This window comes from Helicoverpa zea, chromosome 23, assembly GCF_022581195.2.
Source record: "Helicoverpa zea isolate HzStark_Cry1AcR chromosome 23, ilHelZeax1.1, whole genome shotgun sequence".
Lineage (NCBI taxonomy): Eukaryota > Metazoa > Arthropoda > Insecta > Lepidoptera > Noctuidae > Helicoverpa > Helicoverpa zea.
In genome coordinates this window covers 2,619,778-2,638,228 of record NC_061474.1, presented here as the reverse complement: position 1 = coordinate 2,638,228, position 18,451 = coordinate 2,619,778, and the positions used below count along the sequence as shown (strand labels likewise).

The following is an 18,451-nucleotide window of genomic DNA, read 5'->3' as shown; positions in this document are numbered from 1 at the left end:
GTAGATATAGACTACTGCCAACAATCAGGCTGTCAATTTAATGACCAGTAGATACACACTACTGCCAACCATCAAGCTGTCAATTCAATGGCCAGTAGATATAGACTACTGCCAACAATCAGGCTGTCAATTTAATGACCAGTAGATACACACTACTGCCAACTGCCAAGCTGTCAATCTAATGACCAGTAGATACACGCTACTGCCAACTGCCAAGCTGTCAATCTAATGACCAGTAGATATACACTACTGCTAACCGTCAAGCTGTCAATTTAATGACCAGCAGATTTTTGGAATAGAATAGGTCTTTATTTGCTTAGAATGCAGGCACTTACAAAATAGGATTGTAAACAACATAATAAGATCCGTGTACATTCCGCCTTGTTGGCATGCAAGCACAACAATTATTAAACACAATTGATTATAAGGCAAATAGGTTATTGTATTATATCCTCTAGGAAATCCCACCACTGCTAAAGTCGTCTTGACGACAATTCAACAACCAGCAACTTTATATTGCTTCCAATAAATGCCTATTATTGAATAAACTTTGATGCAGGTTTAAGAATGAGTAAACTGATCACCAAGTAATGATTTTGTATTATAAATTACTCATTTGATAAATATTAACACCTGCAATAAATATTGCTACTTCCATTAGAATTGTAACAAGGTAAACTTAAACAAAGAATTACGTAAAAAGGTTAAAATTTGTTTGCAATTCGGGTGATACATACATGAACATAAAAGTTATGTATACTTTGTCATTCTACTCTCTTCCCTTCCTTCTTTCCTTTTGCTCTTTTTAATATGATTGAATATTAACATCGGTCAGAGGTTACTTGTTGTCAAAGCTTATTTAGCATACATTAATTTGGTATAGGCATGAATAGGACAAATTATTTAGTATAACCTTGTATATCAAATATTTTTCTGGATCACAGAACTAATAGGTAGTTCAAAATTATAAAAATTAGATAATAGGTAACTGTTGGTCCAAACACTCACGGTTTTATCCTCGTCGCCAATGTATTGTACGCTCATTTTATTATGTTAATCGACTCGCCAACGCACCACCACACAGGTCGACAGTCTGACAACGACTGACTCCCCACCGCTCGATCCGGTATTTATAACCGAGTGACGTATGCGCACGAGGCGTCATAATAATGACATAACCTATACAATGATGCACATGTACCTGCATACACTACAACTACTAATGGGATCTTTTATTTTTGAGGGATTAATCACCTAACGAGCCCCAGTTTCAGATTTTTTTCGAAACCGCCTGATGACTTGTAACTGTCGAATTGTAACAACGACTGGTAGAGAATAATAAAAAATCAACAAGAAAACAAAAGCAAGAAAGAAATTAAAAAGATGTTAGGTGCATCGGTCTATAAGTCGGTGTCTAGAGGATGCATCTATATTTATTTAACCACCTTTTAACAGTTTCTTGTTGTTTTTGAAGTTGTTTTTTTTTTTTTTTTGTAAAAAGTTTTTATTTTTAACTTTTGTGAAAAGTTCTCGTTAATACGATTAATATAAGCCTAAACACGTCATTGAGGAGTTCTTTCGACTTTCTCACGTCTCCATCATCAGGTAAGCTCTAAACCTTCACTGTTTGATAGTATCACCAGACATACATCTGAGAATCAAGTTTTAATCCTATGCATGCCTACAATTTCTGATAGTTGCCCTCGATTTCTCAGAATTTCCATCATCAGATCCTGACCTAATGACAATGGAAATAAACGGCGAGTATACTCTTTCAATACAAAGAAATGATTTCTCAAATCCGTCAAACTTGGTCGTTTAAATTCCCCATTGAAATGATGAAAATATTTGATGTTTACACCTGATTTTCTCTAGGTTCCCATGGTTCACATTGATGCGACTAATGCCATAGTAAATCAGAGCCTTTATCATTATACTGTGCTATATATATTTCGTTCGTATCCGCCGTGGGTATGGTTTCCATACTAAGGTGCCCAATAACCTTTGAATGATTTAAAAATTTTCACAGTTTAGAGGCAATTATATTTAAGAAGTGTTTGATATGAATTTCAACTTTAATATCTCTATGCGTTCATGTGAAAAAGGGTAGGTAGTAAGCTTATAATTTAAAAAAAATATTTTATGTCATGTAAGCAAAAATAATATTTTATGTAACTTCAAATTTATCATTTTCGCAATTTTTCCTTTATCTGTACTATATAACGTTGCTTCGTGCCAAATTTCAAGATTCTGAGTTCACGGGAAGTACCTTGTAGGTTTTGATTCCATAGCGTGTGACGGAAATTCCTCTAAGGTGTCGGTATAACTGTTGTATCTTTTGATCGCGTTAACTTAGAAGTTTGATTTTTTCACTGACTAAAGGGACAATAGACCTAGGTATTTGGTATAAATTTCAATTTGATACCTTTATTCGTTCGTGAGAAATAAGGTAGTAAGTTTCATTTTATTAAAATATTTTTTTTATGTTATATAACTAAAAAAAATGAGATTTTCGGAATTTTTCCTATATTTGCATTATATGACAATGCTTCATGCCAAATTTCAAGACCCTGAGTTTACGGCAAGTATCCTGTAGGTTTTGATTCCTTTGCGAGTGTCGAAAATTTGTTGAAAATATCGACATAATCGGCTGTATCTTTTGATTGACTTGGCTTAGAAGTTTGATATTTTCACAGCCTAAAGAGACAATAGACCTGAGTATTTCATGTGAATTTCAGGTTGATACGTCCACGCGTTCTTGAGATAAAGGGTCTTGACAGACAGACAGACAGACAGACAGACAGACAGACAGACAGACAGACAGACAGACAGACAGACAGACAGACAGACAGACAGACAGACAGACGGACAACAAAGTGATCCTATAAGGGTTCCGTTTTTTCCTTTTGAGGTACGGAACCCTAAAAATACCAGATATATTATCAAAATGCCTATCAAACTAAAAATACTCCAAAAACGTGATTTGACTTAGGGTGCAGATAATTTGGAATATAGTATTCCAAATTATATTCATTTTTTTTTCTTTGAAAATTGCTAACACTTTTTCTTAGAAACTAATTGAATTCTAATATTTTATAGTCACTGGCTCTTTACAAAAAAAGAAACTTTTACAATAAAATAAAACCGACTCCCAAAAAAACTGAAAAGCAAAAAAAAACACGGTATTCCAAATTAACAACACACCAACCTAACTTAAAATTGCATGTCAAATTTTTAATTCTAGAAATATTCACAAAATCATAGTAATATCTTAAACTAACAAGGTCACTCCGCAATTAAAATAATTACAATAAAGATTTAGAGTATTACAGCAAATGATTACCACTGATTGCATTCTTACCGAAAAAGTTTTCAAATCAGGCGTCTCGTTCGCTGGGGGCTGGTAGCCGAAATGTCAAGATGGCGTCCTGTTTTTAATGCTGTATGGCTTTGTGTATAGTTTGACGTTATGTTTACGTCATAAAAACTCAGATGGCGTTTATATATATTTAGATATCGAAGTATTCCAAGTTACCTGCAGTATTCCAAATATGCTGCAGTTCCTCTAATAATCATAACTGGCGTAATGTTTGGTATGATGATTCAATGTAATGTTCTGTCAGCTGTGAAGCTACCTCTTATAAATAAATAAGTACGAACACGTAGATATTATGTAGGTATCTTAAAAAAAATATTAATATTCGTATCACAGCTAGCACATATTCGCACAATTTTTTGTATGTTCGCAAGAAATTTGTTAGTATATAGACCAAAAGAGACATTTAAGCACGTCACATTACCTACCACACACTTGTGATTACACACACGGTGGAATTTCGCCTCTAAAACTGAATAATTACTTGTCAACTTTTACACCAGCCCTACTCGAAAATAACTTCATCTTCAACAAGTATTTAGTATCGATTAAATAATAAATACTTACCTTAAATTGATTAACTTTCTAGACAAGAATAATGCCTTTCCAAACTCGGTTTAAGAAGCGATTAAAATGATTAATTATCATAATTAAATGTGGATAGTCTGGCTATAAGCATGTAATGTCCTAAGTGTCTGTCGAAAGTATGAAAAGTACGCAGTTTCAGCAATATTTCAATTACTGAAGCACCCGGTTGTAGAAGATTAAATATTTGAAAATGAATTACTGAAAAATTATACTTTGGTTACGCTATGTTAAATAAATGATTAAGATTTTTATCGAGTAGCTCTGTTTATATTAAGTTGGGTATAATGTATGAACAGAACACTACTGCATGCACGAAGCATCAAATGCCTAACTTCGGAGATGCAAAGTTATATAACAAGAAAAGCTTTGGTGGGTGGAGCGGCAAAGTTTTTAAGCAACCAATATAATTTCTTCGCTCATTAATAGCATTGAATGAAAACTAAACCAGATAGGTAGATAAATACAAATATGTCCTCTAGGTTTAACCGTAAGCAGTAGGTACCTAAATATACTTATCCCATTCTTCTTATAAAAAATCTTACCATCCATATCTTCATAATTTGTGGGCCAAAAGTAATGTAAGTAAATATGCTTCCCTCTTCCTTATGTCCAACGTTGAATGGCTAATGGCAAATTGACGTCTGATTTATGTCAAGTCGTGGCGTGGCGTGGCGTAATGTAAAGATATTAGTTTTCTCATAACAGATAAAATTACTTTTTGTACCAAATATTCTACTTTTGGGTTACGATGATATTTTAACGTTAAATATTTTTTATAGGTTTATTAAATAAATTTTGTGTGACATGGTTTTTTATAATGAAATGGCGCAGTTGTTTTTTTTTTCACTTGGCTTACGTTTAATATCTTGAGAAAATTAAATATTGCTACAGAATAGAGTGATTTTATTTTTATTAAAAATACTAAGGTACCTAGGTAAGTATCTTCTGAGTGTTTTGTCTCATAAAGACGAGATTCCTTAGGAGCGGGACACCGTGAGGTACACAGATAATTTCTCTTCTGATCTACTCACTCTAGTAAACAGTAACAAATTACATACGAACATTCTAATGCACGAAATTGCAACCTTTGTGCGTGATTTTTATTTTTTGCGGAATCTATACTAATATTATAAAGCTGAAGAGTTTGTTTGTTTGTTTGTTTGAACGCGCTAATCTCAGAAACTACTGGTCCGATTTGAAAATTTCTTTCAGTGTTAGATAGCCCATTTATCGAGGAAGGCTAAAGGCTACTTTTTATCCCGATACGGGAAGTAGTTCCCACGGGATGCGGGTGAAACCGCTGGCAGAAGCTAGTCTCGGAATAATGATCGAAATCATTATGAACCATATTTGAACTGTTTATCATACTAGGTATCACAAAAGTATTATCTATGCAATAGGTATTCTAATTCACAATAACTTAAGATCCTCTTTCGTAAAACCAAGTCTTAAAGTTTTTCCCAAACCCTTTGAGGGAAAAATTTTACAAAAACAAACCAAACAAGGAATTTTTAACTATGTCAGAAGGAAAAAAATATTAAATAAGTATTCTAATATTTCCTAAGCAAGAAAGAAATGACAATTTATATTGTTACGCCTGCTTCCTTATATTTTTTATTCTTAGAGCAAAAATAATTCATTGGCTTTTGAGTAGAAACTTGGCTATGGAGCGCAATCAATATTTTTATTTTTGCTGACGACGTACATATGTAATAGCGTCCACGGCCGCTTTCGGCCACGGTGACTGTTCTCATATAAGGAGATCAGCCAGCTGCGCAGGACATATTATAGTGCACAAGCATTTGCGCAGACACAAGTATTATAGTATTCCTTCACTCTCATACTCATAGCCCGATGGGACGACAATCCGACACTACCGGAAAGACATCAGACGCGGGACCGAAATTTACCAACATGCTCTCCGATGCACGGGTGAATCAATCACCAACTTCCAGACTACGGGCTGCTTTGTGAAAGTTTTAGAAAACAAACAAAGCGAATTCAATGTATCTACAAATGTAAGCATATACCTATTTGTTACAAGTACCTTCTTGGGTCTAACTTTTTATGAGAGATAATTACAGTAGGTATTATTATTTAAGGGAGATTTTATGTGTATGTGTTTGCGCGCGTGTGTGTCTGTGAGTTTGCGTGCGTGTGTGTAGGTATGGTTGTTAACCGAATGCAGGAAGAAAGTTTCTCATTAACGAAGTAAAACCTGTGGCAGAAGTTGGTTTGTTTTTTTACTTAAATCTTTTTAAAATGATAGCTTGTAACATTCATACCTAAATATAAACCGTTTAATACTGTAAATTGGACAGGCATCCGTTTCTTCCGGAATTACGGCGTATTAGGTTCTTCTTGACGATTTGGGAATTAAAGAAATATAGCCCAAAATTGGCTTGAAGCCCGGATAAAGTTTCTGGTATCTACAGTAATATTATAAAGTTTGATAAAAAAAGCTGAAACTTTTTTTTACTTGGATGTTAATCTCAGGAACCACTGAACCTCAACTAAGCGCCTACTTCCCGCATACGAATAAAAAGGAAATACCTAGCCTATATATTTTTCGAGGCTCTACACTATGTGTTTATCAAACATTCAAAACCGGTTCAGTAATTTTTGAAAGCTGGGCAGGTAATATAATATTAGTACGAACATACCTTTTTTTTTTTTTTTTAGCGACGTAAAATCATCAAATGACCCCTCCCGCTGTGGGTTAGCAGCGGTGAGGGAGTGTCAGACTCTTACTGACTAAAATCGTCGTGTTCCGTCATAGGCCTTTTATGTACCAGGGCCGCGGTATCTCTTTCGAACAACCCGCAGCCCCGGCAGGCCTTGGCCCTGCTGGGCCCCGATGGGGTTGCTGACATCTCTTTGAGGAGCGCGTGGAACAACGCGCGCCGTCGACACGGGTCTGTCGTCTAGAAAGACAGAGGGACGATGAGCCACCCGAACTCACCGCCCACAGACCCACGCCTACGGTGGCCGGGAGTCATCTCGCGACACCCGGCGCCCATGGTGTCTACCTGGTCCAGCGCGGCGGCCGGGATGAGAGGTGCGAACTCTCTGGCGTTCCGCCTCCTCCTTCTCGAGCATGACCGCTTCGCAGAAGGAGGCGACGGCATCCCATTCCCTCTCGCCCCGGACCATGGCCTGAACCAGGGCCGGACGCGAGAGGTCGCCGCCGCCCAAAGCCTCGACGAGGACCCGGCGGTGCCCTTCCCATGCGGGGCACACCTGGACTGTGTGGTCCACCGTGTCCTCGGGGCTGTCCGCACAATGGTGACACCCGGGCGCCTCCTCACGACCGATGCGGTGCAGGTACCTCCCGAAACAACCGTGTCCGGTGAGGACCTGCGTCATGCGGTACGTGAGGGCGCCGTGACTCCTCCCGAGCCACTCCTCAAAGAGGGGACTTACCGCCACGATGGTGGCGTACCCTAGTACGAACATACCTTGATATTAGATAATGATTAGTAGCTATATGTAGAGATACTACGAATTAAATAAGAAGCTTTTCAGATTTTAATCCCACTATAGTTCGGCCATTCAGAGAATGCGTTCCTGACACGTCGCGATTGAACTGACGACGTAACTACATTCATTGATTATTGATATAATAATGTTGTTTTAATGCTCCTCAATTGTTAAAACGGTAAACAACCAGCAAAAATATTTTTATCGTAACTGCAACGCCATTGCAAAGTTACGTCGTCAGTTCAATCGCGACGTGTCAGGAACGCATTCTCTGAATGGCCGAACTATAACAGATTCAAGCTACTAGATTTAGTTAAATCGCACGCAATTCCAAGTCTAAACTTACAGCCTGTTGATAAATTTCGTATTGAAACCTCTTACATTGAAACAGGCCCTAATTTAATCTCCCAAAGCCTAACCCTTGAGTGAAAAATAAGATTATCAATGTGATCTGATCATGGAGAAGAAAATGACTAGCGGAGATGTCATAACGCAAAATCTCCTAAGAAAGTAGCGCGCCAACATGCGGGTGTTCTGGTTACGAGGAACGTTACTATCTCCGCCCTTAGGGTCATGGCACAGTATAGCGGCACCGCAACAGCACGGCTCCACACCAGCATTTAAGTTGTCATTCCATTTAGAGCATTAAATCGTGTATATTATAATATATTTCGTAATGTCAATATGAAAAAGCCAACGGCGAGCAATCAGCGCGCTTGCCGCTACCACACAACTCGGCTCGCAGCCCACGTGCTGCAAGCGAGCAGACCTCATGCGTACAGCGTGCCGACGGCATGCTCATTACGCGCCGACTCCGAGTCGGCAGCGAAACAACGTCATTACGTCGTGTTCAATCATAACTGTCTTAAAATAATATTGAGTTTGCGTTGACAGCAAGCTTACACCTCGCGGCCGGCGCGCGGACGGCGAGCTTGCACCTTGCGGACACCGCGTAGTTAGCTCGCTGGCAGCTAGCCGTAGTCTAAATTCGAGGCGACGCCGTGCTGCAGCCGTGCTGTTTCGGTACCGCTGTAATGTGCCATGTCCCTTACACACCTATGAAACCTGCCCATTATTTTCAATATAAAATAACCAATATAAATAATAAAATGACAAATCAAGACCAATCTTTGACTGATTGGCTTTGATTTGTCAAGGAACCCAAACGTCATGTTGGATGGTTTGGTAACTGATCACGCTTACCGTAGGTACGTTGCTTGACCTACAAGCAGGCGCCTGATCTACCTTCCTTATGACATCTCCGCTATCTTTCGTTCCTCCGTGGATCTCATACTGGGAAATCCTTCGGTTCTTTATTTGAGGTAATATTATGTCTTGAGTGTTGCAGGCCCTTATTTAATCAACTGATTCCATTTTTATTGGCTGAGAAACAAGGTTAGGGTCTGGTAAAATACTGGTAGGTAATTCCTTATTTCTTTGGCCTCTTTTAAGTTGCCTTATAAAGATATTATCCCACATACTTCAGTACCTGTTAGGGATGAGACAGGTCGTCTTATTAATAAAGTGTCCCTCCGTGCTTCTAGTCCGGACAATTTAGACATAAAAGTAGTGGTCAAATAACAATGATTCCCGGAAAGTCAAATTTTCGTGCAGAGCTTGGATTTACCATTACAAATAAAATATTAAAAGTCCCCGTCGATCCCATGTGTGCGTCAAGAGTTATTCGAGGCCAAAAGTCAAAATTTGAGGTTTTTTGTTTTCTTTTTCGAAAACGGCAAGTTTTATCAAAAAAACATTTTCAGCAAAGTTGTAGATCTTAAAATTCTCTACAAAATAGTTTTTTGATTTTTTTCCTAAGTGTGACCATTTGTGAGATACCGCGATTCTAAGTCACGCTATACATACGGATATTGAAAGGGTTTACTTTCCAAATGGTTCCTTTGTCATCCGGTCCAGGGTCTGGTGATGGAATACCTAAAAAAATCGGCACCGACTCTCAAAAAATGTAGGCACATATCGAGTAGAGCTTGGCATTCGGGTATATGCTACTCCCTTATGTACTCCTACAATGTAATCCCTTATCTTCTCCAATCTATAAACTTCCTTTTGTACTTCTTTATATACTCCTCTTATGAACTTCCTAATGTAGTTTATTATGTACTTCCTTATATACTTTATTATGTGCTCCCCTTATGTTCTTCCTTATATATTTCCTTATGAACTTCCTTATGTACTCCCCTTACGAAGCATATATCCAGCTGTGAAATGAAGTCTTTAGTACCAAATTTTGTAAAATAGACAAATGATTTCGACACGCGAAAGCTTCTTATTATCAAATAGCAACATTAAGTAAATAACTATTAACTCAACAGCTATTAGGCTCTGTAAGTTTCCTTAACAAAGAGATACCTTAACTAAGTACTTCAGAGGGCACGCATATAAATAGACCCTGTTCGTCAGCACATTTTCAGCTGAAACATTTCCAAATTGAAGCAGGGAAACAACAAACAGTTTGACATTGCATACCGAACAATGCCATGATGAATGGAATCGACGGAGTCGCTTCGTTAACGACGTAAACTTTGAACGGTTAATTCACTGCAGGGTTAAATATGCAGAAGTCTAACGGTGATTTGAACCTTTCTATAATGTTTATAGCCGAACCATTTTTAGTCCTCAATTCGCCGACTGGACTTATGAGTTAGAGGCCCATTTCACGGCTGGTTATGGTTTGGTTATCGTTATAGTTAAATGGTGGTTCACGCTAAGGAGTACTCTCGAATAGCTTTGCTGGTCTGACGTTGACTACCAGTGACTGCAAAGCAATCAAATCCTTACGGAAATATAAAACCGAAAGTAACTCTGTCTGTCGCTCTTTCAGAAAAAATCTACTGAACATTCAAATATTCAGTACCCAGATAGTTGAGCCTGAGAAAAGACATTCAAAGCTAGTTTTTATTCGTGATTACTAAGGACGGGCAACAGTTGACTTGAGAAGAATAGTGATACATAATCAACATCCTCTACTTCTGTCCTAGCTTTGTACATTGGTACAAAATGTTTCAGCCTAACGTTTATATGGCTAACGAATTCTACAAACTCGAAACGCCTTTGACAATCGGCTTTTACGCGTTTTTTTTTTTTTTGTTTGGTGCGTTTTTTCACGGAATTGAATAAATGTTCGCAAGTTCTAGGATTGGTTTCAGATAAAATTGGAAATTGTATATAAACAAAAATCTATTTAAAATACTAGCTCGATTTGCAGCCCCTTCCTGAGAGAACTACTTCCACCACCTGGATAAAAAGTATTATAAATAACCTAATCCTAACGTAACCAACGATCGGCCGGCGAGTTATGAAAATCGGTTTCTGAGTTTGAAATAAGGGAGACAAAGCAGCGATTAAAGGATTAACTTTAAATTGTGTAATGTTGATTTAATATCTCCATGATTTCTTGTTTTCTCTGATAATATACCAACACGATCTCTTCATCACAAGCTTCACATAGCACACATTAAATACCCAGGAATATCGGAACGAGGGTGGTTCCTATATAAAACCTACATAAAAACTAGACTACGAGAAAGGAGGTTTTTAATACCCCTATCCAATGTCTATGGCAAAAAAATACAACCAATGAACCTTTCAAATGTCAAATCAAACTATCAAGTTATCATCCAATCTATGAAATTATATTCCGAATCAAAATGACGATAAATTTCCGTGCCCATTCCCTCGATCTTCATAAAACTACAACTTGTTTGAAAACATTGATAAAGCAACCATTTTTCAAACGTTCTGCCAGTGATACTATCGAGTAAGTACCTATTTTGGTAATACGTGATTCTGATTGTACTTGAAAGCAGACAAAGATGGTCTGAGGCGAGGTGTTTAGGACAGCTTCAGTGTAAACAAATGCAGTGGAATACCATAAAGGTACAAGTTGGAAGCCAGCTGTAGACTGCAACACAGGGCGTGTGGCAACCGAGCGCTTACCATAATCTGCTTATTAGCCAGAAGGTCCTTGAGCCTTAAGTTCTTCAAGTAGCCCGGTTTAGAAATTTAGTTTACTACCTTTCTCTGTGTTCGAAAGCTGCCGCAGTTTAACAGATAGGATGACATGTTAAAACGGAGCACTCATGTGTCTTCACATTATTTCTAGGCTATCATTATAAGTGATGACTTCTAATTGGCTCTGTCGTTTGACTTCTTTCTATTGTTAAGTTTTTATATAGGTAATTTTAAGTCTTCCTTAATGTAATAAATAAATATTAAGCCAAGTATATGATATATAAAGATTCCAAGTTGTTCATCATCAGCCTTTTTATTATCCCCACGGGCCTCTTCTACATATATCTGATTAATTTTAACTTGGTGCCAAGAAAATAGCATGTTTATTATAACTTTCATTTCAGATTCACAAGAGTCTACCCGCCAAGACATTTGATATGCTTCAAACAGTGGAACGCCAAGATGGTCTTAGAAATCCTGCTCAGTGCCATGAACTTAAAATGTCGGATGAGAGATACACATAACAAGAAATTGGTATAAAAGAGTAAATAAACACGATAGGGATATGTTTGACACCAGTAAATTGTCGTGCACAGCTATCCTCTATTCTCTAGTTTTCGATAATGTACTTGTACCTACTCTCTGAGCAAGAGTTTTGAACGCAGATATTTTATATGGAAATCCAACTTTTTGGAAATCAGACCCAAAAATGGAATCAGTTCATAAAAGACCAGCTACTTTCTTTAATTCGAATTGATTATAATCATCGGCACGAATCTTGAGCGCTGACCTTTACCTGCGCAGAAGTGATTTATTAGCAAAGAACCAATCCCGAATGACGGCTATGACGCGATGCGCTGCGGGCCAATCACCGCTATACACCGCCCCCGCGCCTCACTTCATACCACAAAAGGGACCCAATAAATCACTTCTGCGCAGGTGAAGGTCAGCGCTCAAGATTCGTGCCGATGATTATATAAAATTTATTACCTACGACTGTTTCTACTTGCAGGATGTATTACCAAACACAAAGGTGATGATTCTGTCAGAGGTCAACGAACCCATGTTAAATATGGCCGTCTCAAAAGCTGCGTCCCTTCTGGGGGCTAACGACGTCAACATAGTTGACCAAGTAGTTTGGGAACATGATTATAATGGCAAGTGAGTGGATTACCAGGAATTGATAGTGCTGTATTAACGACTAGCTTCTGCCAGCAGTTTCACCTACATCCCGTGGAAACTTCTGCACAAACCCGGGTAAAAAGTTGCTTATAGCCTTCCTCGATATATGAGCTATCTAATACTGAAAAAAATCTCAAATCGGACCAGTAGTTCCTGAGACTAGTGCGATCAAGCAGACATACTACAAACTCTTCAGCTTTTTAATATTAGTATACATAGAGCATAGGTGAAGCATGTGTATATTAGCTCGCCGGGAAGCAGTGCAGGTTACTGAAGATCGGGCAAAGTGGTGAACCTTAGAAGAGACCTTTGTCCAGCTGCCTTTCGGCTAAAACGACGATGCAACGATGCTCTTCCGACCGCTGCGCGCCACTGCTCTTTCAATGTGAATTGAGCCGAAGGAGAATTAAGTTAACATAGATCTTTTTTCAGAATATTCTCGGACATGGCCGACATAATATTTGTGTCGACGAAAACACACATGTGTATCCAGAGGTTTGCGGACAAGTCGTCAGTGCCAGTTCTGTGTATGATGTCCAGGACACATGCAACCATACAGTCCTTGTCTACCGTCATGTCTATTATGGTACCTATTTGCCTTCCCATTACATTAATCATCTGTTTTTTTGTTTTCTGTATCAGTATGGTTTACTTACGCTTAAATTGCCTTTGAGAGTCTAGTGTTTAAGTGTCTTTTGAGAACAAACTACTGTTTCAGAAGCAATAGGTACATACCCGGCGAAAACAAACCACCGAGAATCTAGATCAAACAAACGTAATTCTCACCAGAAATTATATTCAATTTCAGGAAGAATATGGTTCAATGCAAGGAGTGAATTTATCGTACGTGGGGCCTCCTCATCCCGTGCTGAACTCCTACCTCCTTCTCTGTCCAATGCTCGGAGCAAATATACGGTTTAAATGTGGATGCAATGTAAGACATTTTGTAATTCCAAAAAAAAAATATCTAGAAGACAAACAAAAACATACAAACATCCGAATTGAGAATCTCCTCCTTTTCGGAAATCGGTTAAAATGCAAAGACACTTTGCCTTGTGAGACTGCTGCCTAAGACCCACCTATGTTCCTTCTGGAGCCTTTTATATTCTATTTACCTTTCGAAACATCGTGTTGCGAGAAGCCAAGGCTACCCTCAGGCTTTCACCCTCATCGCGCGATAGAATCATGGACCCCTTCCTTAGGAGATCCAAAACTTGACCTCAAATCATTGTTTACATGATTTCCCCAGGAATGCCCTGTAACTCCACTCCTGCTGGACGCAAGTAAAGCAATGACGGCTAAGACTGCGACAGAAACAGAACAGTGCATGCACGCCAAAGAAGCATTGAAGAACGCATGCGTCGTCATCGCAGGACCCACCGCGAGAAAGGACAAGATTCATGAGTTCGCGATGGATATGCAAGTAAGTTGGCCTCTGTATGTCCTAACCATAGACATAATATTAGTAAACAGGACTGCGCATATAAACCCAAAAAACGAGCCGAGTGAAACAGTTAGAACGGAGGCTGTCTGTCCCTTTCTAATAGGGTGACTATGAGATTAAGCTATGTGAGACAAATCCGAATTTGCTAAGATTATTAAACACAGATTAGTATTGAAGTTTTAACTTACGCAGTTTGTGACCTTAAGATACTAATAAAGGCTTTTAATAATTAGCGGAAATTAGCAGTATAAAAGCAGGAAGATTGGAAGTGAAGACTGTTTTTTTTGTATTTCTACTTCATATATAGACTGCTGAGCCATTTATGTCGCCTTTCTTCATTTTTTGGGAAGCTATAACAATAGTACAACAGTTTTAAAATCCATCACCCATATTTTGACTCGTTACAAGAATTCATGGGCACCCTAGTTGTTTGGTTTACGAAAATGTTATTATTAGCTAACCTGTGGAACGATATATTGCAACCACCATAGGATTCACATTTGCAAGTAGAAACGCAACACTTTTCACCATTTTAATAGTTTAAATTTATTTAATACAAAAAAATATAAACAAAATTTTAAATGCTGATTACGCGCCAAGAATGTTCAGGGTTACCGCTAGAAAATAAAAAAAAGCAAAATAAAAATTTATGTTGTTTATGTTTTAATAATAAATACGAATAAATTAATGCGATTGTTATTAATTTGTTGACTTACAATTGTTAAAATAAGATAAAAATATAAGTGATTCAATTGTTTTTTGGGAAGACAAAACTTTTGATCACAACATTTTTTTATGCTGGCAAGGTGTTAGAAAGAGACAGACAGCCTCCGTTCGAACTATCCCTCTCGGCTCGGATTTGCCTCTGTGTATTATGCAATCAATTTAGTACCTTATTGCGTTAGAATAGAGTTCATTTTCGTAAATATATATTTTGAGCGTGCGCAATCTTGTTTAGTAATATTATATCTATGGTCCTAACAAACTCAAGAACGTTTATTTATAAATTTTCGAACGTCAAAAACAAAAGACAGCCGCCCCTTCACCACTTCCTATGTGTTTTTGCTGGGAAGAAGTGGCGCAACATTCTCTACTACAACAACAGTCTAATAGGTTGGAAGAACCAGATTGACCCCATATATACACCCATGATGTAGGTATGTACAATTCTAGTCTTTCTTGTGACTACAATATAGAAAAATTGCAAAGAGAATCTTGAATAAAGATGCATTGACGAATAAGACATCTAACAGCTGACTTAAATTCGGCAAAGTTGTATGACCGGCCCTATAGGGATTCGCATGCTGTATGCTTTCTATTAAAACTGAAGCATCTCGACAATTGGCCCCTCTAAATGCATTTAGCTGCTGTAACTACCAAAAAAACCCGACATTATGGGTAATAATTATTGTTGTTGCTCAGTCGAGATTGGGACGAATAACTCTGACATCAGTCTAACCGAGGGGTATTAGGTTGCCCGGGTAACTGGGTTGAGGAGGCAGTCTCTCCGTGTAAAATACTGGTGCTCAGCCGCATCCAGTTAGACTGGAAGCTGACACAAACTTAGTTGGCCCTAAGGTTCCTAGAATTGATGTTTTTCTTTTCAGGAAATAAACAAACTGACAGCGTTCCGCTGGATATTCTTCCACACATGTCCTCGGGGAGAGGAAGTGGACGACATCTTATTTTGGAACTGCAATGCGAGGACTTTCAATGCATTTCAGAACATGCAGTATATAGCGGCTGCATTAATGGCTGCACATGTCAGGAATTATAGATTTTAACTTGTCCATGTTTTGAGCAATTTGTGGAGTTCTACAACCAGTTTTTGGACTAGGATCTGCATATTTTTGGGGTTTTTAAAACAGTTACCTGCATTGATTTTGACTGTTAAATGCATCGTGTAAATCTAGAATAAAAAGAAATAAAGTAAAGCCCAGTTTTACAAACAACTTAAAATACTGAGGGACCAGTTCAAACAATATGGTTTTCTAGAAGCCTGTTGTCTTGAAAAAGTCTACATATTTAAAACCTACAACTTATCCGTAGTCCTAATTTTGGTGTAAACTATAGCAAATGTAATGTGTTGAATATTGTAAAGTCTGTGTGTGTCTGTATTGTACAAGCCTACATTAGGTATTTCATATTAGTAAGTAAAATTGACAAATCTATACAGCCTTTTGATGATTAAAGTGAATAAAATGATAATCATTTATTTTTGAAATTGTTTTATTAATATGTAATTATAACTAAACAACTATTGGCTTATCGACATTATTTTACAGTGTTGAAGATGTTAATGTTAAGAGAACGAATATACACATAGTTATTATTTAAATGTACAGTTTGAAATTATAAACTTCATGACTCTGCTCTCATTTTTAACATATCCCAAATCCAGAACGGAGTTTTGGGGCTACCTCAAAAAAATGCAAATGCTTCTTTAAATAAAATCAAAACAGAAAGTAGACTGAAAAACAGCACTTTAAAAGTTACATTTGACAGCCCCCAAAAATACCCACCCTTCCAAACTTCTGCGTGTTAGATTGCTTTAACATTAACATTTTCAATATCTACACTAAATTACTCTAATCAGTAGCATTCCTATACTTCCCTCTCATAAACTTGGGTAACGGTACCACTCCTGGACAAGGAACTTGTCCGTAAATTTCACAAATGCATGGTCGCTCACAACCAATACCGAAGTTTGCAGGATTATCCTTCTTTTCTGCGGCTATCGCTTCTTGATCTAATACAGCCTTCGATTTACCTGTAATGTAAAAAGTTTAAGGTATTAATGAACCTTTTGGATAACCCGCAAAGGTCACCATGATAGATTGCCAAACGGCCCCGATTTAGTTCTCAGTATGGTTATATGTGATGTGCATGTTTTGGCTGTGGTCTGGGTGTATCTATTTATAAATATATATTAAACAATGTGTGGTTTATCACTTATGTAAGCACCCATAACACTAGCTAATAAATAGCTTACTGTCGGGCTAACCGGCTGTAACCTATATAACATATAATATTCAACATAGATATAATTAAAGGCGGTATCGTGGGGATGGCATATTACTTTTTAACTAGTGTTGAAGGCGAAATTAAGTTCCCTAAGACGTCCCACTGACCTAAATATGATATAAATCTAGTAAAGGCACATACTGGTACCTACCCAAAAAACTAAATACAAACTCGTTTCTAAATTATCGAAACATCAACATTTTCATGTATTTTTCAAATTTAATTTTACGGCTTAACATCAAAAATAGGCCTTTAATTGTTATTAAATTTTTACTAAGACAAACTGTTTGAAACTCACCAACAGTTTTAATTAGATGTTCCAAAATATCTTCTTTACTCTTATTGTCGACATCGACTAAAATTTTCCTCCCATCTTCAAAATAACATTTGATAAATGGCGAAGGAGTAAGATTTTTCAACGTAGCTACTTGCACGTCCGGATTTTTGTACTGGATTTGCGGCAAATACCAAAATACGAAATCTTTGGCGCCCTGATTGTTTTGGCCAATTATATTGTAAGCCACTGAGAATATCTTAATTTTATCCTTCAATACCAGTCGGCCGGCGTTTAAGTAGTTCAGTGTGCGCCTTATAGGAGCTTTCCCTTTCATGAACGGCATTTTTTGAGTATTTAAATTTACTTTTTTTTAACAAAAATAACCTACAAGCAAATAACCTCAAAATTATGCAAACACTGAACGAATTGTCAAAGTCAATCTTTGACATTGACGGGCACACGACTACAGATAACAAATATTTAACTGAGTGTAATCTGCAAAGCAAGGAACTGATTAAAGGACGCGGTGTATGGCCTCGGATGCACAGAGCGGCGTTATTACATAAGTTATCTGATCATTTTATATTATACAAACATCCAGGCAGCATGCCAGATGTAAGTAAGTTAGTATGTGTTGGTCTGCCGCTCTCACAGTTTTAACAGCTCAGTGTATATTGTAAGTCACGGCCGGCTGTCAGTCGCGTGCAACATTTTGTAGGCGGCTTAATACTTTGAACTTTTGTTAGGTTATTAATTAAACGAAATTCTGAAATTACTAATTACGATATTCATAATCGTATTAATAATCTTTTTTTCCACATATCTACGCTTTGGCCAAGCTCTGGCGAGTAAAATATTTTAAATATCAAGAAGAAGAATATTTACCGTATTTTCTAAAAGTAAATAGGACCAACCCCACCACTCCAAAATTCTTCGTAGGTACCTAGACTGCCATTATCAACGGCTTCGGCATAGACAGTAGAGAAAACAACTTGTTTGTTAGGTGACTTGTACCCAAGAATTTTGAAGTGGGGGTGCACGGGTGCACCTCACAAGCACTGACTATTTCTTTGACAACACAAACGAAAATCTATCAAAACTGTCATCG

At 37.7% G+C, this 18,451-nt stretch overlaps 2 protein-coding genes across 2 annotated transcripts; one reads left to right on the top strand and one right to left on the bottom strand.

The window, feature by feature from the left end:
• Positions 1-11,112: 11,112 nt before the first annotated feature.
• LOC124642046 (ornithine carbamoyltransferase-like) lies at positions 11,113-16,266 on the top strand. The gene is made up of 7 exons (XM_047180343.1): positions 11,113-11,222; positions 11,821-11,950; positions 12,429-12,577; positions 13,031-13,184; positions 13,407-13,532; positions 13,848-14,021; positions 15,650-16,266. Exons 1-7 carry the CDS (start codon positions 11,113-11,115, stop codon positions 15,824-15,826), a joined length of 1,020 nt encoding a protein of 339 aa, XP_047036299.1. The 3' UTR covers positions 15,827-16,266.
• On the bottom strand, positions 16,254-17,790 carry LOC124642047 (probable 28S ribosomal protein S25, mitochondrial). Its single transcript, XM_047180344.1, has 2 exons — positions 17,365-17,790; positions 16,254-16,812 (listed from the first exon to the last, which is right to left on the bottom strand). Exons 1-2 carry the CDS (start codon positions 17,684-17,686, stop codon positions 16,631-16,633), a joined length of 504 nt encoding a protein of 167 aa, XP_047036300.1. The 5' UTR covers positions 17,687-17,790; the 3' UTR covers positions 16,254-16,630.
• Between the last annotated feature and the right edge of the window lie 661 nt (positions 17,791-18,451).